General features: G+C 37.0%; 1 protein-coding gene across 4 annotated transcripts in view; it reads right to left on the bottom strand.

Annotated features, from left to right (window-relative positions):
* Window positions 1-3953: 3953 nt before the first annotated feature.
* SUSD1 (sushi domain containing 1) overlaps window positions 3954-17612 on the bottom strand; it is a 42575-nt gene continuing 28916 nt past the window's right edge. For 3 of the 4 annotated variants that reach the window (XM_038125348.1, XM_038125347.1, XM_038125345.1), the window contains exons 12-16: window positions 16928-17021; window positions 15659-15914; window positions 12083-12122; window positions 9898-9991; window positions 3954-7152 (exon numbers count right to left, since the gene is read on the bottom strand). In XM_038125348.1, the coding sequence (XP_037981276.1) occupies window positions 7014-7152; window positions 9898-9991; window positions 12083-12122; window positions 15659-15914; window positions 16928-17021 (623 nt within the window). In that variant the 3' untranslated portion in view covers window positions 3954-7013. The remainder of the gene's footprint in view (window positions 7153-9897; window positions 9992-12082; window positions 12123-15658; window positions 15915-16927; window positions 17022-17612) is intronic. The other variant, XR_005255462.1, reaches the window with a different exon arrangement.

Raw genomic sequence — 17612 nt, 5'->3', positions numbered from 1 at the left:
TGCACAAAACCAAGTGACATCTAAATGGCATTACACTGGATTGCTTCTCATATTAGCTCACAAATCTTGCTTGCTGATATTCTACCAAGTGTTTTGGGTTCATCACTCCTTTGATTACAAAATCACTGTAATTTAAGTCTTACTCTGTCACCTTAAACGCAGCCCCTTTTCAATGCATGAACTCTGCTTTTTGCTTTGGAGGATGAAACTGGGTGAAGCTAGAGCTGCTGCTTGCAGTAAGCTATAAAATTGACAAAGAAATACTTGTCGCACCTTGTCAAAGATGGCATGGCTTTTCATTGCTAAATACGCAAAGCCAATACATGAAAAATGTGTTTGAAAAATTTGGTTTATTTGAAAAATATTAAACAGCATTGTGATAATTATCAGGTTGTGCAATGAAAAAAACCAAAAAACAGGAGTTCCAGCAGAAAGCAGAACAGATCAACAGGATCCTAAACTAACTCCAACAATCTTATTTCATCTCATATGCTGTTGTTGAACAGATTAAAAAAATAAATCTTTCAAGAAGGAACACACACACATAAAGTACGGAATTGTATCTTCAAACAATAAAGAGAATTGCACAAAGGCAATGTGCAGCGGGAAATTCCTATCCACCTTGCTTCACACTGACCTCCTGCGCAGACAACAATGGATAAATAATAGTACTGCTGAAGATTCTGTGGATACTGCTGTGGCTATACCAGGAAACATTCTTACATCTATTGTTTCAATCTTCTTGAAAAAATACACAATACATTCACCTCTCTGGTCTCCTCTTTCTGCCTTGAGTTAAAAGCATAACAGTAGATTCTATACTAATGTAAATATATCTCATTGCACTAAATTTAGAAAAAACAAAGTTATATGGCACAGAGTGAGAATGTGGGTGATTCCATAAATTCAAAGGAATTTAATGAAAAGCTGGGGGAGAAAAATAAATTCCTCAGTATACCTTGATCTAAGCCCGCCCAGTTTTAAGTCTGTTTTATTGTAATAAAAATGAACATCTGGCAGATTGAAGCCATGAAGTGTAACATAATTAAGGTAGTATTTAGCTGAACTGGAAGGAACCAGATATCATTAAGCCACAAACCACTCAAATTGTCATACTGAAACATGCTGCATAATCACATAATAATAATAATAATAATTTGCCAGTTAGAGATTGGCATAGTGTAAAAATGCAGAACTCCTGTTGAAGCACTCTTTCACAGAATCACATTATGCTGAGTGGAAGGGACCCTCAAAGATCATAGAGTCCAGTTCTCAGCCCCACACAACACTGTCCCCAAGAGTCACACCATAAGCCCAAGATTATTTTCCAAATTTCACTTGAACTCTGTCAAGCTTGGTGCTGTGTCCATTCCCCTGGGAAGCCCGTTCGGTGCCCAACCTCCCCTCTGGGTGAAGAACCTTTTTCTAATAGCCACCCTAAACCCTCTGACACAGCTTCAGGCCATTACTTCATGTCCTGTCACTGGTAACCATGGAGAAGACATCAGTGGCTGTCCAAGTCCTTCATGAAGCTGTGCTCATGAAGAGCACAGAGCTGAGCATGGAACCCCCCAGTGACAGGTCACCAGTCAGGTGTCACCCCATTCACTGTAACCCTTTGTGCCTGACCCCTGAGCCAGTTGCTCATCCACCACATAATGTGGTTATTCAGCTGTGAGCTGGACAGTTTTCTCCAGAAGGGCTTTTCAATACTGGATGGCCAATGTTGAAAGCTTTACTGAAATCCAAAAAGATTGCATCAACCGGCTTCCCTTGATCAGCTAGGTGGGTTATCTTGTCATGAAAGGAAATCAGGTTTGATAAGCAGGACTTTCCCCTCATGACGCCGTGCCGGCTGAGACTAGTGACTGTGTTGCTCTTCGGGTGTTTTTCAATACCTGCCAAAATAATCTTTCTATAATTTTACTGAACACTGAAGTGAAACTGACAGGCCTGTAGTTTCCATGGTCCTGATTTCCTTTTTGAAATCCAGAACAATGTTCATCAGCTCCAATCACCTGGGACATCAACTGGAGCAGCAGATCCTGCACAACTTCAGGGTCAGCTGGGAGTTGATCGTTCTCACAGTCAAGGTGAGTCATTCCAGCTCAGGGTACTGAGACCCCCTTGGTTCATTATCCACGTTGAACACAGGTAAAGAATGTGTTAAACAATCCTGCCTTGTCCCTGTGCCTCTCAGCAGATATTTACAATTGCTACTAATCTGGCATTCACAGTGATCTGATTCTGTTTTTCTCTGCATGAAGGAATACTCCAGGTTAGAAGAAAGGACTGACAAGTGAATGCATGAAAAGAATATACCCAGTATGGGTCAGAAGTCACAGGAATAAAAAACAAAATGAAACTTCCTTTTTCATCAGCTAAGAGAAAAACTGAGACAGCCATTTTACACAGTTGAAAGGGATAGCTGAGAACTGGCTTTCACCAACCCTACCCTTTGTTTTTGTTACATTAGTCTTTATTCAATGTGTTGGCACAGCTGATTTGTGGATTCCATTAGCTTGGAACATCTTCACTAGTCTGCTGCCTTTTCACTTCTTCCAGGATGGCTGCAGGAGTGACTTTTATATGAACTGTTATCAAATCAGGCTAAAAGATTCCATGCTAAAAGCTGCTCAAGAAAATCTGGGCCTTTGGAAATTACTTTCTGTTAAGAATTTGCTTTATTTCTATAATTCTTTCTCTGTTGCTTCTCATTCTACTAGTATTTTTGATAGTCTTGGGAAGGTTCTCCACTCTTGGTGGGAAATTTTGACTGTATCTTCAGTTAGTTAAGTGCAATGGAACAAACAGAAAAAAAATATACACACACACATGTATATACATATACTTGTATAATGTACAACATGGTAATCCAACAAGGACTCCAGGGAACATAAAACATGAACTGCAATTGAACTGCATAAATTTTCCTGCCTCAAGGTTGGGAAAACACTGATAAAATGTTATTGTTCCTTATTCCACTGTGAGATTGCAGGAAAAAAGGCACTATTTCTGGAAAAAAAAAAACCACAAAAAATTTGAGGAAAGAGGGGGAGGACAAAAAAGAGAACTCCAGAGCAAGTAACCCCGTTTTTCTTTTGTGACTGTAATGGTGCCATTTTGTTAACTTCAAAATGGAAATAGTTCCGTTATAGCAATACCACAAATTCAATTATTGTGCTCTGACTCCTCAGACCTCATCGCTGTCAGAAATGAAAGGACAGTGCCTGTGTTGTCCAAAGAGTCATTCTTCTGCTACTAGGAACTGCAGTACTTCTGCAACACTGACACTTAATCCCTTACATTAAAACTCAGTACTGAGATCACCAGCTAATTTCACAGATCTACTCAGTATATGATTCAAGGACACCAGTTCCCTCCTTCAAAGAATTCCAACAGTTAGATTTTTCACACACTTTCATAACTTCCTAGCAGTTCTATCACTAGGAGGAGAAATCCTCTCATCTGAGCTAGAGACCTGTGAGCCCATGCTGGATTCTAGCTGAACCATGTTGAATATGAAATAGCCTCACAAAATAGTGCAAGACCTTGGAAACAGGAGTGGTAATGGAGAATAGTTAAATCTGAGAACATACACAAGCACAAGGAGCAGACTGGCTGTCCTGGTTACAGCTGGGGTAGAATTTATTTCTTCTCAATAGCTGTTACAGTGCTGTGTTTTGGATTTAGAATAAGAATGGTGTTGATAACACACCAATGTTTTGGGTTTTGCTAAATAGTGTTTATCCTTAATCAAGGACTGCTTTTTCCCTTGTCTCTCCTGCTCTGCCAGTGGGGAGGTATGCAACAAACCCAACAAACTGGGAGGGAGCACAGCTGGACAGGTGACCTGAGCTGGCCAAAGGGATATTCCACACCACAGAATGTCATGCCCAGTGCATAAACTGGGGGGAGTTTATGTGAGCAATTGCATTGTGCATCACTTGGTTTTTTCTCTTTTCACTATTCTTCTTCTTCACATCTATTATTGTATTTTGCTTTATTTTCAATTATTAAATTGTTCTTAGCTCAACATGCAAATTTTACTTTGATTTTCCTCCCCTTTCCCTGGATTGCAGGGAGAAGGGAGGGAGGGAGGGAGTGGCTGTAAGGTGTTCCATTTCCATGGACTTGTGGGCTTAAAACCATGACACCAGCTCACTTATCTGGCTCTGTTTGTACAAATGATTGACAATATAAATAATGAAACAAACAATCCTGGCTGATTCTGTGTTTATCATGCACAAAACAAAGAAATTTCACCAAGAGGTTTAAAGGATCCATCAGTGACATGTAGTAGAAACTGTGTTTTACAATAAAACATTTCTCATTTGATATACCATCACAATTACTTGCATAAGTGCTGGATTTTTACAGTATCCTGTGTTACTTCACAATTATAAAATAAAATAGAAAAAATAGTTTCACTTAAGCTTACAAGATTTGTTCCTCCAGGACTAACAATTTCCCATTTCCTATAAAGAGGATTAAAACACTCTGCATATAGTGCACACATTGGTATGTATCTAAAGCAATGTGTTTCTCAATATAGTACATTTCAACATAGCACCATGAAGTGGTACAGATCAGCAGTAAATGCATAGTAGGTTCAGTTCAACTAACCTTACTTGGCCTGAGTGTGGAAAATCTATCCAAGGAAGCAGAGAAAAAATTGGGAAAAAAAGGACAACTTTCAGTGTTAAGTGAGGGTACTAGAAATGTCTCTAGAATTTCTGGAAACATAAGAATGTGGTTATGACATTGCAATTAGTTCAGCAGGAAAGCTTGGGAGCTGTAGAGAAAGGGTCTAACAAGAAAAACTGTTAACATTTGCACATCTATCTGAGGATGGCAAAGTTAAATTAGTTCTCTATTCTTTCTATATTTCACTGAAACAGATATAAGTGGAAGAAAGATAAGTACACATGAAGTAATAAGATAAACACGGATGAAGATATGCTCACATTCAGAGGTAGGTCTGCCAAGACTGACAAGGGAGGCAGAAGGAATGAGGGAAACTTGCAGAACTGTAGCTGGAAAAGTGAAGATGACACTGAGTCTTGCCTCATCTCTTCTCCCTTATCAGTCCATTCCTGGGTATCAAGAAGCTACACTGTGTGGAGATGTCCAAATCAATCATTAAGTATGTTATCTAACTACCAGCAGAAGTATGGATGTTTGTAAGAAAAAAACATGCTCTGAAAACGTTATGAAAAAGCAACTTAGGCAAATAAGAGGCACACATAAAAGAAGTAACCTGCTGAAGATTACACAAAGACCTCCAATTTTCCAGTTATACCCACTGACAAAATGGACTTCATAGTCCTGATCAAGTGTAGCATACTGGAACACTGGTGGTCTCAGTAAAACGTAAAAAGAAGTTTAGTTTTTTCACAGAGGATGGCACATCTGTCTCTCTAAATAATTTCCAGCCTCTCCAGCTCTCCCTTACACAGGAACAGCTGCTCATGAACTCTCTCTAAGGACCAGAGCAGCAGGAGACTGAATCAGAATGAAGTGGTGCAGTTTGTACTCTATACTTGCAATCTATTCCATTGAGAAAGGGAATTAGGCATGGAATGTGTGAGAATGAATTCCACACAAGAAACTGAAAAATTAAGGCATGGTTTCTTAGTATGAAAAGTTTAGTTATTCTTTCTCAATTAGCAACAGAAAATGCTATTGACTTTTAATCACTAATGCAGACAAAGGTGTTACTTAGCTATTAATTATTAACTTGAAGGACAGCTCTGGAAATGCTGGATAACAGAAATGGTATCTGCCCACACCTGGAAAAAGCACTCTCAGCTGAATGCAGCAATTGAAAACTCTTTTTGTCTGTGACTCCTCTTTTGGCTGTAACTTTTCTTTACTTCTAACTATGAAATCTGCTGTTGTACTTTAAATCCAAAAAGATCCTAATTACATGTTATAGAGAGACAGAACATCTAAAATTGTAAAAGCAGTAGGCATCAGAATCTTAGCAATTCAGAAACTCAACAATTCCAAAAATGCATAGCATATATTTAAAGTGGTAAAACACAAAATGTAACTTAGGGAAAAAAAATCACAAAACCAAAACTCCTGCTTTTTTATTTCACTAGTTAACATCTTTTTTGCTAACATATAACAAAGCAACTTCTGAAGAGGAGTGGAAATAATCAAAGCCACTTGATTCTTTCTTACAGAAGAGAAAAATGTATTAACTGGGAGTATGCCATAGGAAGTTGGTTAATTGTACTTTATTAAGTGACTCTAACCAGATGTTACCTACCAGCCAATTAACTAGACAATTATTTAATGGCTTTACTCAGCTGTAATTATAGAACAAGTGATTAACAAAATTGCACTTAACACAGGAAGGTCCTTCCTTAAAGTAGTTTCACATGCCATTAAAGCAAGCAGCTTTTGAGCAAACTGCAGTTTTATAGATTGGTATATTATTCGCAATTACTGCTAACTGCTATGAACAATGATTGCAATATCTCTGGAACACATCAGTTGCTGACACTACTTGAATGTGGCAACTTCATGGCTAACAAGTGTAATGTCACTGATGTATCATTATTTGTGACTGATAGAAGTGTTCTACCTTTAGAACAGGCACTTTATCTCTCGTAAGGGTAGGTGTGTACTTTTGTTCATAATAGGCCAGTTTATGTGTGCAAAGATATCTAAAGTAGCAGTTAATCCTCAAACAGTCTCAGCTGGGTCAGGGGATTATTCATGTAATCAAGTACAATACAAGCACTCATTATCAGGCACTCATGCAGCTGGAATAGCTGGAAGACTGTGACCAACACATGGGATGCATGATAACCTGCTTGTGAGGGAAGGTTTTCCTTTACACACCACACCATCTGGAATAAGGCAAGACAATAAACATCTCACTCCAGTGACAAACATATTTAAACTGTCCATGCTATATATGTGACATGCAGATATCAGACACATGCTGGCTTTGAAAGAAGAGCATGTTTTTTTCTATGCTGATTTCAGCGAATAAACCATCAGAGAAGAGAGACACTTTCAGTCTCCAGGAATGATGATGCAATCCTTGCTTGTGCCACGTCAACTGTAGTAGATAAATGTACAACCTCACAGGCTACAGCAGCAGGTGGGGGATGCACTGAGTTGTGGAGACAAGACCTGGAGAGGGAAAAAATTCGAGTTAAAAAAAAAATTCTTACAAATTATTCAAGACTCAAGCACAGATCTGACAGGGAACTTGTATCAGTCATATTGATTAGATACATGACAATGCTTCTGAAGTTTTTTGAAGACGTGTGGTGCTGCTAAAAATCCTGATCACTACAGCCAGTGTGAGATGGGTAGAAAGCATTCCCATAGGTTACCAGATGATTACCTGACCACTGTTAACCTTGGCATCAATAACATTGATGCCCAGATCTTCAGAAATCTGGAGCTCTGGCACTGTCCTTATGCACATGATGGGCATCACGTACAAAAGAAAACAAAGAACTAAGAGGAATGAAGCAAGGTGTATGAATGACAAACCACTTTAATAACAACTATGGGCTAATGCATTTTTTAAAATGAAAAATTTAATATCTAAGGACATCAGGAGTCAGACTTCACTTTGTGAATCCAGTTCCAGACTTCTACTTATGGAGGAACAGTTGGAACTGCAGTCAGCAACCACACTAGTAGTAATTCACACCCTGACCCATTGGGGAAACATAATTCCTGAGACAGCAGACACGTGGCAAGCTGGTGAGCGCTTGAATACAGTGGCTCTTTGTGACAGAAGCTTACAGGGACCCCAAGAAATAATCCAAGACCATTCACCTGACACCATGGCAAGATCAGCCATAGCTATGCCATTACTGACCGGTTTGTTTAACTTCCTCTTGCAGACCACCCAGAAGCTTTATTCACAGCAATTTGTTCCTCTGCCTCCCTCTCCTACAGCTCAGAAGCACATGGGCATGCTGTACATGTACCATTGGCACTACCAGCAGGAGAAAGTTGATCTTTATATAGTGGCATTTTATATATTTGCATATTATGCTTCTTGGCAGAATCTTCTCTGCCAGGCTAAGCAATCCACCACTAGAATGCCCTGTTTGTAGTTAGATTAAATAGATCACAGGTCTCTCTTACCGCATTCCACTCTCTTTCTCCTGCTAGGCCACATCTGTCTTGGAGTACAGTGCCTAAAACAGGACCATGGTTTTACAACTAGATAGGGCAGAAGGCTGACTTCATGTGGTTTTTTTCCAAATCACATTCTTACTCAGAAATGCTTTAAATTGATGGTTAATTATAACTAAAAGCACATTTTTTATTCAAAATATTACAGATACTTCTTTGTGAACATTGTGAAGGGTCTTATCACAACTGACATCTGGAGCTTCCCTTCTCTGCCTACTGCTGGGATGGGGCAGATTTAATTTCTGTCAGTGATTCTCTCTGATATTCCTTAGAACAGGAGAATGGATTCAAAAATTTCTCTGTACATGGGATCAAGCGCCTAGGAGATACCTGCTGACTTATTAAGTCCTTGTCCCCTACAATACACCACTGTCAAATTTACTCAATGTAATCAGATCCCTAAGGATTTCATTTTCTCTCACTCCTTTTTAAAGAAGGCTGAAGTGGAAGCTCAGTGTCTGTCTTCTCTGCACCCTCTCACAAATGGCTCATGCTCATACATGATTCTTCCGGTACTGTCTCATACCTCAAATGACTCTCCTATCACTATGCACCTAATTGACTTGACATAGTTTTGAAAAGTACTAATATCCCTCTGCCACATTTTTGCCAGGGAAACTGAAATAACTGAGAAGCTTTTCACACCATGACAGCCCAGGGAACCCCCTTCCTCCTGCAGTAAGTCCTCTGTCAGCTACTTTAGAAATCAAGACAGTAAAAGCCCCTTCTTTCTCAAATATAAAAGTAAAATATAAAATATAAAATATAAAAGACTCTGAAAACATTTTCAAAATTCCCCAAAACAACCAAGACTGCAAGCTCAAGTTTACCACTGCATTCTACTGCCTAGCAAAGCCTGAGATCTTTTTATTTAGTTGCTTAAAGAAAAAAATGAGACCATGGTGTCTTTAATTCAGAATTTTGATTACAAGAACTGATTTGAAATTTAGACAACCACAAACAATACAAATAAACCTACTTTATGACTAATTCCTTCTGTTTCAGAGTGCCAAACAAGCAGCTTAACCAATCAATGCTATATTTCATAGTCCCCATGCTGGAGGCTCCTGACCTTTCAAGGGAAATATATCAGAAGCCTATTCTTGTAGATACGCATATTGAAACAACAAAAAAGACATAGATTTTACTGAGGAGGTTTTAAATATATGTAGGCATTTACAATTACATAACTTGCATATTTGTTTTAACTTTAAAAGGAAGACAGTTATGAAGTTACTGACCCTGCTTGAAGGATCATGAAACATAAATTAATAAATCTCCTAAAATTTTTAAACTTGTTTTTATGATGGCCTTTAGGTAAAACAATTCTTTTCAGGCCTTTTGAATAAATTTGGGAAGACAAAAAATTAGCTCTATACATAAGCAAAGTGAATCAACATTCTGACAGCATATAAAGTTCATGTACCTAATTCCCATTAAATCAGAACACTTCTGTACTAAAGTCCTGGTTCTACTCACTGTCTTAAATCCTTCCTTTATTAAGACAAGCCCCACACATTTCAGATGCTTTGCCAGTAATTGCAAAGATACAGAGATCAGCTCAAGCAATGGACAGCATTAGTGGCCACTGAAAGCACCCTTGATTATAGTTTCTAACCACCCAAGATGCTAAACCAAGCATGTTGGCAAGAAAATATATCTAAAAAGAAAAAACATGTAACGGACGACTGCAAAACTGGAGGCAGTAACATCACATACCGTGCCACGGAGAATGACAGGAACAATATAAGGCAGACAGCAGCCACTGACCCTAATCCAACAGCAGTCATGTATTGCAGAGTGGGTGATAAATCTGAAATAAAGTATCAAACAATTCAAACAAACCAATCAAATAGTGCAGCACCAGCCTGCTCATAGCTGAAGTAAGCAACAAAACCCAGATGCTGGACGTACAGCTCATTTAATGAGAGTAATGGAGCTGACTACCTGGTAGTTACCATCTAGTTGAGGAATAAAGACTAATTAGAGTACTAAAAAAATTATTATTATGCTCATTTTTGGTAAAAGATATACCTGCCTTTATAGCACTATAACACCAGTTTCCATCAGCAAATTACACATCTTTAGAGAAGATGCAAGCCCTCCATAAAAGTTACAGAACTGTCTTCCCTCCATATTGTAGACTGAGTATCATGAAAAACCCTAAAATTTCATTTAGCTTCTTTGTGGCAGAAGAAAGTGTGCTTTTAATACAGTTTTCTACCATTTTTATATCAATGATCTATCACAAAATATCTAGCTAGATGACACCTGAAACATGGCCATTTGGTTTAGATTTAATTTACAGATTTGCCTTTCACAAGTTGAATTAAGAAATATTTCTCAAAGGATTCAGCAAGCCAAAAATACTCTCAGCCTCTCCAGCTGCAGAAGTACATTAGGGTAAAGGACACTTTGACTATAAGTCCATTCAATATAAAGGTAAATGGATTTACGCCAAAGGCCTGGCCTGTCCTACTCTCATCTTCCTATGCTCATTCTTTTAGCCCCAAAATCAAAACTCACCTATTTGATGATGCACTGCATGTTGATACATGACAAATTCAGAACAGAACAGTTTTCTGTCTTTCCAGAGTTATTCTACAGCTATTGCCTAAACAGTCCTATCAATGGAACCATCAAAATTAAGGAGTACTTAATCTCAGCAGAGTCTCCACAACGAACAGCTGCTTACATTATATTTTAAGTGTGGTGGTAAATGAACTAGGTCATAAGAGTAATTAAAGAAATAGCAACTAAAGAAAACTTAGACATAAAGGCAGAGTTGTCACCAGAAGATCAGTTATAGTGATAATTTGATATGAAGGAAGTGCACCTCAAGCAATCCATGCACCACATGACTTGACATCATTCCAAAGTACTGCCTCACTTTCCAGCGTTACTGCCTTTCCTAACTCAAATTTCCAAGACTTTCAACTCAAAAGCAGATTTAGGGCTCATGGGAGACTCCAGTGGTGCTGCTTTCTTTGTCAAGGGAGGCAAATGTTTGCTTTTTACTGAGACATGAGGTCGGTGAAGAGTAGTTTTAGCTATGGTGGAAAGGAAGGAAACAAGAAGATTCCAAACTCCTCTGAGGTAAACTCATTACCTGGAAATATTTTAAAGTCAAAAAGTAAATCAAAATAAAACCACACTGAGAAATTTACAGGGTTTTAAAGTTATGCCTCTTATTTACTTAAGAAACTGTACTTACCAGTACATAAATTATCCATTGCTTTCATTTTTGCACAGTATCTTCTGTTTTTTTAAGACTGTAAAATTCTTGATGGACCATCTGAACATTCTAAAGTAAAAAATATGGCCTCTAAAAGCTAAAACATATTGTGGCAATGTGTTGCTGGTCTTTGTTGTTGTTGTTGGGTTTTTAGTATTTTGTTGTTGGTTTTGGTGGGGGGATTTTTTGTTTGGTTTTTTTGTTTGTTTGTTTGGGTATTTGGGGTATTTTTTTGTATTTTTGGGGTTTTTATTTTTTATATATTTTTAGTTTTCATTTTTTGTTATTGTTGTTATTCTTTGACTGATTTTTTTAGATCTTTAAGCCAATATAAAACTATCTTAAAATATGGTTCCAAAAGTTCACGTTTTCTGTCCTTCAAATCCTTTATGCACAAAAATTGCTGTAAAGATTTTGATGTGATGGAAAGAAATAACAACAGTGAAAACCAGGGAAAAACAGGAGAGTCCATTTTAGAATGGATTGCTGAATCCATGGGAATGGAATAGTGAAAAGCATGGAAAATTTTCTGTCCCTAATCTTTTCAATCCTTGAAGTCAACAGATCATGAATGGCAAAAGAAGAAACAGCCACAGCAATTATAAGTTTATGCTGCCAAGCAAAGCCATGACAACTTAGACTTTTTTACTGAAGGAAAAATTCACTTACTTTTAATTTGTGCCCAAACAGCACAGGACTGTGTTCTTACCTAAAAAAGAAAATATGAAAATCACTGTTTCTTCTGAGAAAAATATATTGTTACTACCACCCTCTGAAAGATAAGTCATCAAAGAAAAATTACCACTTGGAATGGAGTTTGTTGTTCCCTTGGTAGCCGCCTCTATATTGTCTTAGAAGATTATAAATTATAAAAATAAGATTAGACATAGAACTTTGATGAAAGGCTGGCTCTAGCTTTTAGCTCATTATTCTTCCTTTCTTTTTACAACCTTCCATCCATGGAAGGATCTTTGACATTGCTTTGATCAGGGTTCAGAACTTATGAAATGTGAAGATAAGGATGAATATGCTGTGTTAACTCTCTCCCATGCAGAACACGTATGTTAAAACTGAGTATCTGATGGCATGTTTTACAAATACCAGATGTAGCATTTTCTTCAGTTATGATGACATGCTTGGCAATTTTTAATAACTGTGTAGAATACTTAAAGAAATACTTATCATGGGTTTGCTTTTGCAGACTTGTTAAGCAAGTTTCATTTTTTTACAGTAAGCTTTGGTCTTTGTAGAGCAAAGCTCTTCATAGTCATAAATACACAAAAAAGTTCTATTCTAGGTTCTATTATCTATTACGTAACTACTGTGAAGTATATTTTTGTAGTGCTTCCTGCTAAATGACTTTCACAGACTTTCACATAATACATACACAATATATGCCCTTTTCATATTGTAGTAAAGTGTGTATTATGTTGTTCTGAATAACAGTAGGTTTGAGAAAGAAGGCTACGTTTTGAAACATTTGGATTAAAGGATGAAGGCATATTTGTGTGATTAATCTCACTTCTGTGTGTCTGCATGCTGAATCGTGGAATCTCAATGATTCTTAAACCCATTATTTATCAGGAATTTTCTGGTTAATTAAAAAGACAAAAGACTGACAAGAAAGATCTTCTCAGAAGTGGGAAGATAAAGGGGTGGGTTTAGAAACCCAATCAAATGCCAGATTCTTGGGCAGTGGTCTGAGTGCCATCATTTTGAAATAGCTACCATAATGACACACTTTAGTGTGCAGAAAAACAGACATCTCCTGCCTATCAGGGAAGTTACAGAGGTCTCATGAGTCTCAGAGAAACAAAAAAATAAATGGAAAGTAAAAACTTCACAGCAGACACTCTTTTCAAAACCTCCAAATCTGAACAGTGGAAAAATGAACACAATAATATGTTAAGGATATGCAGTAATAATGTTAATAAAAATCAAAACCAAGCAATGATTTTGCAGCACGATGATACAAATTGTGCCATTTTTAGTATGAAAGGAGACAGAAGGGACCCTTAAGGACGCCAGAATATGAAAGAGAATAATGAGAACATTAGTTAGGAGCCTATTACATCTATTTCTAATTTGTCTGTATTCAAATGGAAATGTGCTAACAAGTAAAAGACACTTCAGAAATGCTGATTTCACAGGTATTAAGAATTGAGGGCCAAGCAACTTTTTAAAAAAGAAGACAGAGCTCTTGAATCCAAATGCAGTTACTTAAGTAATCACATTTTTAGAAAGTCTCAAAACCCACCAACCTGCAATTCATAATTCCAATTTTTTTTCAGCCTTCTAATACCAGCAATTGCACAAAATAAAAGGGCATGACAATGGAAGATAAACCAATACTTTTGAACCAGCAGTCCAAGCTCCATTTTAAAGAAGCAGAGCTGCAAACCAAAGCAGTTTGTATTTGCAATCCCAATAATGATTTGTAACCCTTGCATGTAACTTTGTGTATTTTGTCAACCAACAAAAGTCATACAGGAGAGTGTACATGATGCAGCTGATGCATTTTTAATGGCAGGAAGCAAGAGTGACCTCTACAAATAACTGTAATATTAATCCCTCAAATCAGTGGCCTAGAAAATACATCTGCAAATGTCAGCAGTGAAACATCAGGAAATAATCCATAAGAAAGAGAAAGCATAATGTAAGTTAAGAAGCACCTTCATAAATGGCTGGTAAATAGGAATCTACTTTGTTCTGCGCAGAAAAAAACTCCACAAAAGTAAAAGAAGTTAAAATCCCTCAGCATTAGGAAACAGTAAGGGTAAAGACCTAGGGAAGCCAATGCATAAAACCCCAGGATAAATAAACTAAGTTCAAAGACATATTTAGTAGTGCTTGAAGAGGCCAAACTTGTATACATTTGACTGATTAACAATCCTGCTCCACTGAGCACATTTTTCTACGAAATACAGTTCATTGTCCAAATTCCAAGATATTTTGGATGTCAGTGTTAATAACTTAACATTATTTATGAAATGAAATGCCTTCTACTGTTATTTTCCTACCTTTTCCCTCACACAATTAATTAAAAATTATGACAAACAAGACTTGTATCAGGATCAGAAACCACTTCATCTCTGCTAAAAAAATTTCTCAGACTATTGTTAAATAGTACTGCACAGATTAATAGATACCAGAATCCTGTTATCACATGCACTTGTTTTATTTCACTGACTTTGAACTCAGGCAGTTACAGGTAAAAGGTAAATCCTTTTACTCTAGAAATATATTTTGATAGTAATACACTACTATGAAAACAATACTTTGGAATGTGCATAAATGAGGATGTTACTCACTATTTCTTAACAGAAGCTTTTTTAACTTACTGAGATTTGTGTGTAGGCTTCCAAAATTGCGGAGAATTATTTATAAGTGACTCATGGATCAGTTTTTGCATGACTCCTTGCTTTGTGCTGTATGCACAAAGTCCTAAAAGCTCTTTTTTGATGGCAAGGTGAGGCACTGCTTAGGTGTTTCTTTCTTTATTGGAGGTTGCTTACTTCAGTTTTTGTATTTGACATTCAGGAAACGTATTGTACACAAGGAATTATTCCCTGGCCCATACAAGAAAAACTTTCTACTGCTGAGACTTATATTATAAAAAAAAATTAAAACTGTTGACTCCTGAAATAGATACAACTGGAAAACTAGATGATATGTACATTTTAGAAACTTTTTGTTTCTAATTAAAAATACATATTTACTTTAAAAGCGTAAAAATTAATGATAAAAATACCCTTTTTTTACAAGGCTTTCTCAGTGGAGCTGGAGCTGACATTCACTGCCTTTTAGAAGGTAACAACACATAATAAAGTATATTTTTCCATGTCATTTACAGAATTGGGATATTCTGTTAGAAAACATTTAACTAAAAATTAAAATAGGTGAATTCATCATTGCTAAGCAGTGATTTTCAAATTCTCATACTAATCTCTTTTAGTAAATTCTGGCCCAATACAGACATCTTCAATTACTGAAGGCAGGGATGGCCATTCATTTTTAATTATTTTCCATTGTTTGACTTATGGCATTCAGAGTTGCTTCAACATTACAAGTACCATTAAGGAATTTCAAGAGATATTTAAAGAGCTTCAGATTTAATCTAATTCTGTCAACTAGGAGATCCTTGAAGTGTCATAAAAATTTAATACCCAGCCAACATTTTCGTCTTTTCCCCCAGCAACATTTCATTCAAGAGGTGTAAAGAAGAGGTTTTAAAACATCCATTACCTTATTCCACTCACTTATTATTTTCAAAAAAACACAATACTCTTCTCCCGGCTTTAAAGGAGCATTATAAAACTTCCCATAATAATGTCTGTCTCCAAGAGCAATTGACATATTATCAGCAACATCCTTTGCCCGAAATTCAGCGGCCACATATCCTTTAATGTCAGTGGTGTTACTAAAGAAAGATGTAGCAGCAAAGGAGTCACAAATAAAAGTGCTTTGCAAATCCAGAGGAAGCACAATCACTTGATAAAGACTAGAGTGAAACAAAAAAGAAAAGTCAATATTAGCCCTCATTTCAATGAAATAAGCATCAGATACTAATTAATTGGTTTTTCTATTTGTAGCCCCTTAATTGTTTTTTTATTAACAATGTCCAATACAAACACTTCTTAAACTAAAATATTTCTCTCTCTGCGTGTTCCACTTCAATTTTAACCAAATGCACTGCATGCACAGCTTAGAGCTGGTTCTTCTCATCACATTCATGCTATTGCTACATGCTTATTGATGTTCAGAAAACATAAAACTGACATACTTCAGACTGTCTCCTCTTCCTCACACTGAAGTTCACCTATGAAATAATATACAATTTTCTCCAAAAATTACTTGTAAGTTCAAAAAAACAAGATTTCTGTTGAAAGGAGGAGAGGACAGGTACCATTCAAAAAAATGTAATCAAATCTGTCTTCGTACCTCTCAAAACAATATTTAGTCTATCGTATTCAACCATAGAAAGACTATTCATTAAGGTTGTTACACCAGCCATTCCATGAGATCTTCCTAGCTTTCAAGTATTTTCTGCTTCGGTGTAATATTGAGTAACATTTTGATACTAATACACTACTATGAAAACAGTACTTCAGAATATGCAAAAACGAGGACATAATTCACTACTTCATCTGGCTCTGGGGGGAAAAATTTACTGTCTGCATGAGTTCATTGGGAAAGAAAAATCACATCAGTAGAGGTGTGTTTGTATCCATCTACTGCAACCACATTGTGGATAAAGGGAAAAGAAAAACAAAATCAAACCACAAAGCCAGTGGTGAAGACTCACAATTATCCAAACTAGGATTTTGTTCCAGAAAACAGCAAAAAAGCCTGAAGCTAAATATTACTCTGCTAAGGGTAGAGAAACTGGGAGGTACAGTTCAAGTTTTTTTCCCATTGCTAAAAAACTATCTTGTCACCCAAAACAGTTCTAATCTGTACATAACATGAATCTGCAAAATGTTATTTGAAAGGGTGAATAGCACAAAGACAAACCTGATTGGTCCATTTTGATCGTCTGCTTTTCGGAGTCTGAGCAAAGGTGCAGAACCTTTAAGTGCGACAAATTCTACTTCTGGGAAAGGCGGATCTGAAAAGCGAACAAACACCTGTGGTTCAGAAAGGTTTTTAGAAATATTTCAGGCATCAGTTCCGAGCAACTTTTCACTTCCTTTTTTCAATTGCTAGCTAGTTTTTCTGCCAAAACATCCTCAACTGAGCCTTGAACCCCAAACAGCTAAAGCCTGCAGACAACATAAATTGGCCAAGAAAAACACAGAGCAAATATGATCATGATGGTCTGGCAGCCCCTGTATTTCTGTTAGCTGGGAAAAAGAGAGATGCCCAAAAATGGTGGCTGACTACAGAGAAATGAGCCACGAAAGCTTTGTTGGAGGAAGCAGTATTATTTAGTAGACTAATTTAAATGGTCAGGGAGAAGAAAAATGTGAAACTGTGCACAGAGGCCATTGCAAGAAATACAATGGTATGAATAAAGGAGAATTTAGTAGTGCCAAAAGTACTTTCAAGAAGGCAACTTCATTAGATACTGCTCATAGTCAGGTAGCAATCTCCAGGCCCTTAAATTGGATTTCAATGTGGATACAGAACTCTGATCTGTTTTAGTGGGAATTTGCATCAAGGCCAAGGCTGAACAAATAGTTCTTCCTCTAATTTCAGT

This window comes from Motacilla alba, chromosome Z (genome assembly GCF_015832195.1).
Source record: "Motacilla alba alba isolate MOTALB_02 chromosome Z, Motacilla_alba_V1.0_pri, whole genome shotgun sequence".
In the NCBI taxonomy this organism is placed as follows: domain Eukaryota; kingdom Metazoa; phylum Chordata; class Aves; order Passeriformes; family Motacillidae; genus Motacilla; species Motacilla alba.
The sequence above is the reverse complement of the archived record's forward strand: the minus strand, read 5'-3'. Positions and strand labels throughout refer to the sequence as shown.